Raw genomic sequence first — 3,494 nt, forward strand, 5'->3', positions numbered from 1 at the left:
ATGTAAGGTAGTAATTTATGTAGAATTTTTAAAACTGATTTTTCTGTATCATAATTTCATGACGCGTGGTCCACATTCTTTTATATATATTTGTATTGAAACCCACACATACACATATAATCCTGTAGAGCAGCAAGAAATTTGTACCAGTTCCATTCTCCAGGGATTTATCTTTTCTCACCTGTCTTCCTCGTCCTTATCGGTATGATAATGTTAAAATGTATCATTATTTTTTTCTAATGGTGCAGTATTATATTGGTGTTTGTTTGGATCAGTTAGCATTTTACGTTTGGCCTCCTTCACTTTGGTGAGTGTTTCCTTTATCAGTCACATTTAAAAACTTGTCAGCTTGGTGGCTCAGTCGGTTAAGCCTCCAACTCTTGATTTCGGCTCAGGTCGTGATGTCACAGGTGTGAGGTCGGGCTCTGCACTGACAGTGAGGAGCCTGCTTGGGATTCTCTCTGTGTGTCTATCTCCGTCTCCCCCTCTCCGTCTCTTTTGCGCCTCTTCTGCTTCTGCTCACTCTACTTTCTCTCTCACAAATAAGTAAATAAACCTTAAAATATGAAAAAATAAAAATTTGTCAGCAGTATGCTTCAGATGGATGTATGTATATTCGTGCATGTGTGCATGAGACCGAACCATGGTTTGTTTTATTTTCTCTTCTGAGAAGGTGTGAGGGAAGGGATATTCCCTGTTGATGCACTTGGACTGTCCCTGATACCTTTATAATTAATTCTATTAAGAAATTGTTGGCGCATAGATTTTGTTTTGTGGATACCACTGCTCAATCTTAATAGGAAATCAAAGAGGCATAAAAAAGTGTGAAATACTACATCTTTTATTCAGTTTTTATGCCAGTTTTGTACCGATTTTGTTCAGACATCAATGGGTCTAGCCCCAAACTTGGTTCAGATTTTAAAACTCTTGGAAGAATTAAAAACGTAGTGGATGCCCACCCTTCTGAATATGATAGAACTGAAATACTCGTGTCCTGATGCCTCTTTCGTTCGTATGTTTTTATGCTCATTCAGTACTGTGCAGCTGGATGGAAATGGTCGTCAGACGAGCCTTAGAGCCTTAGAGCTGGCATTGTGTTTGATCTAGTGTGACTAACTCTGCAAGCTAGCTTCCAGAATGGTGATCTTTAATATAATAAAGTTGGGTGTTGGGGATTTTGTACAATACCAATATATCCTTTCCTTTAGGCCTTTCCTTGTACTACATTAAGTTTTGCATTATAGCTCTTTGACTTGTCATGGCTTTGAGAATGTGTCTGTGTTTATCTCTATATATTTACCCAAGTAATTATTTTATCATAGGAAATGATGCAAAGCATTACATTTTGTACATAGGTTACATGTTTGGATAATGCTTTAAAATGTTCTGATTAGAATGTTGATAGGGAATAATCCTACTTCTTTCAGGAATTTTATGAACTCTAGTTGGTAATGTGTGAAACAGATATCTGCAGAAGGAAGAGGAAATGTTGGCCATTGGATTTTAGAGTTCTGATTCCAAAGGAGTCTGCACAGCCACTGAATTTTTGGAGTCCCTGTGAAATTGGTATGGTAATTTTCAGCATCTTTCTGGCCAAAGTTAAACACTGTTTGAATGGTGGTGGTGTCAATATCTCTGACTGAGTATTTAATTGTTTTACTGCCCCCCCCCCAAACCCCATGTATGTTTATATGCAGAACTAGTAGTGATAGGCTGATGGTAATTGAAATCTTTGTACAAGTATATTCCAAGTCATAAATTTCTATAACTGAATTTAATTTTGAGGTCATGTTGTATTATCATCTATGACGTATGGTGTGTGCATTTCAGTTGTGTGGAATGATGAGACACATACGAAAGATAATGAATCTCCCTCTTTCTGTATCTCTTTCCTATTCTTTCTGATTTCCCTTCCTCTTTTCACTTACCCCCATTTTCTCTGAAATGTACAAATATTTTTGTAGTACTTTAAGCCTACTAAACTGAGACTGAAAGACCTTTTGTACCTATGACTGATGCAGACACAGGTCCGTTATTTGATTTTTCTTACATTAAATATTAATGATTTACTTTTTATGGTAATGTGGAACTAAATTGGAAGTAATTGATCAATTTCATGGGTGCATCATTTATTCAAATAGTTACTTAAAATGCCATGACCTGTCTTATAACATGATAAATTCACCTCCTGCAAGCTTTTTATTTTTTTGAAGATTTCTTTTAAAAATTGCTAAATGCTTGGTCTTGACAGGAAACATGTAGTAAGAAAGAATGGACCAGAAAAATGGAAGTTCTTTCACTGGCTTTATCCTGCTGGGTTTCTCTGACCGGCCTCAGCTGGAGCGAGTCCTCTTTGTGGTTCTTCTGATCTTCTATCTGCTCACCCTGCTGGGAAACACAAGCATCATTGCGTTGTCCCGCCTGGACCCACACCTGCAGACTCCCATGTACTTTTTCCTGTCCAACCTAAGCTTTCTGGACCTGTGTTACACGACTAGCACTGTTCCTCAGCTGCTGGTTCATCTCAGGGGAGCAGACAAGTCTATCTCCTTCACTCGCTGTGTAGCTCAGCTGTTCATTGCTCTAGGGTTGGGATGCACAGAATGCATTCTGTTAGGGGTGATGGCATTTGACCGCTATGCAGCCGTCTGCAGGCCCCTGCACTACACAGTGATCATGCACCCCCGTCTCTGTGCCCTGATGGCTTCTGCATCGTGGTTCATTGGTTTTGTCAACTCCTCATTGCAGACGGTGCTCATCTTTCTTGTACCACTTTGTGGGAGAAATAAAATAGACCACTTCTTTTGTGAGATCCCCCCACTGCTCAAGCTTGCCTGTGTTGACACCACTGTGAATGAATCTGAGGCCTTCTTTGCCAGTATGATCATTCTCCTCATACCTGTGGCACTAATCACATTCTCCTATAGTCGGATTGTCAAGGTGGTCTTAGCAATAAAGTCAGCTTCAGGGCAGAGGAAAGCCTTTGGGACATGTGGGTCCCACCTCACGGTGGTCTCCCTGTTCTATGGCTCGGCAATCTATGCTTACCTGCAGCCCAGCAACAACCATTCCCAGGATCAGGGCAAGTTCGTTTCTCTTTTCTACACCATTGTCACCCCCATGGCCAACCCCTTCATATATACCCTGCGGAACAAGGATGTGATGGGAGCAATGAAAAAAGTGTTCTGTAGGAGCTTTGACTCCAGATGATTGGGGTGAGAACGATTTGGTGGAAGACCCTGAATGTCAGAGGCTTTAAAATTTTGTGTCCTGCAGGTGTCACCCAACATTTCCCCTGATGACTCTTCAAGAGAATTTCCTTACCTCATTCTTTTATGCAAGTGAGAGTTCACGTACTGAATTCATGACTCATTGTAACTTCCGGAGATGCTGATTTACTGTTCCTATAGCATCTACGTCATATTATTTTTTCAAAAACCTCCACAAATGTTTCTTATTTTACCCCTTTGGGAGTACTATTGCATTTCTAATTG

The 3,494-nt window shown here is 40.1% G+C and overlaps 1 protein-coding gene across 1 annotated transcript; it reads left to right on the plus strand.

Moving 5' to 3' along the window:
• The first annotated feature begins 2,074 nt into the window (after positions 1 to 2,074).
• Positions 2,075 to 3,210, plus strand: LOC131513391 (putative olfactory receptor 2B8). The gene has a single exon (XM_058732576.1). It carries the CDS (start codon positions 2,272 to 2,274, stop codon positions 3,208 to 3,210), a length of 939 nt encoding a protein of 312 aa, XP_058588559.1. The 5' UTR covers positions 2,075 to 2,271.
• The last annotated feature ends 284 nt before the right edge of the window (positions 3,211 to 3,494 follow it).

Source organism: Neofelis nebulosa, chromosome 6 (genome assembly GCF_028018385.1).
Source record: "Neofelis nebulosa isolate mNeoNeb1 chromosome 6, mNeoNeb1.pri, whole genome shotgun sequence".
NCBI classification, from domain to species: Eukaryota; Metazoa; Chordata; class Mammalia; order Carnivora; family Felidae; genus Neofelis; species Neofelis nebulosa.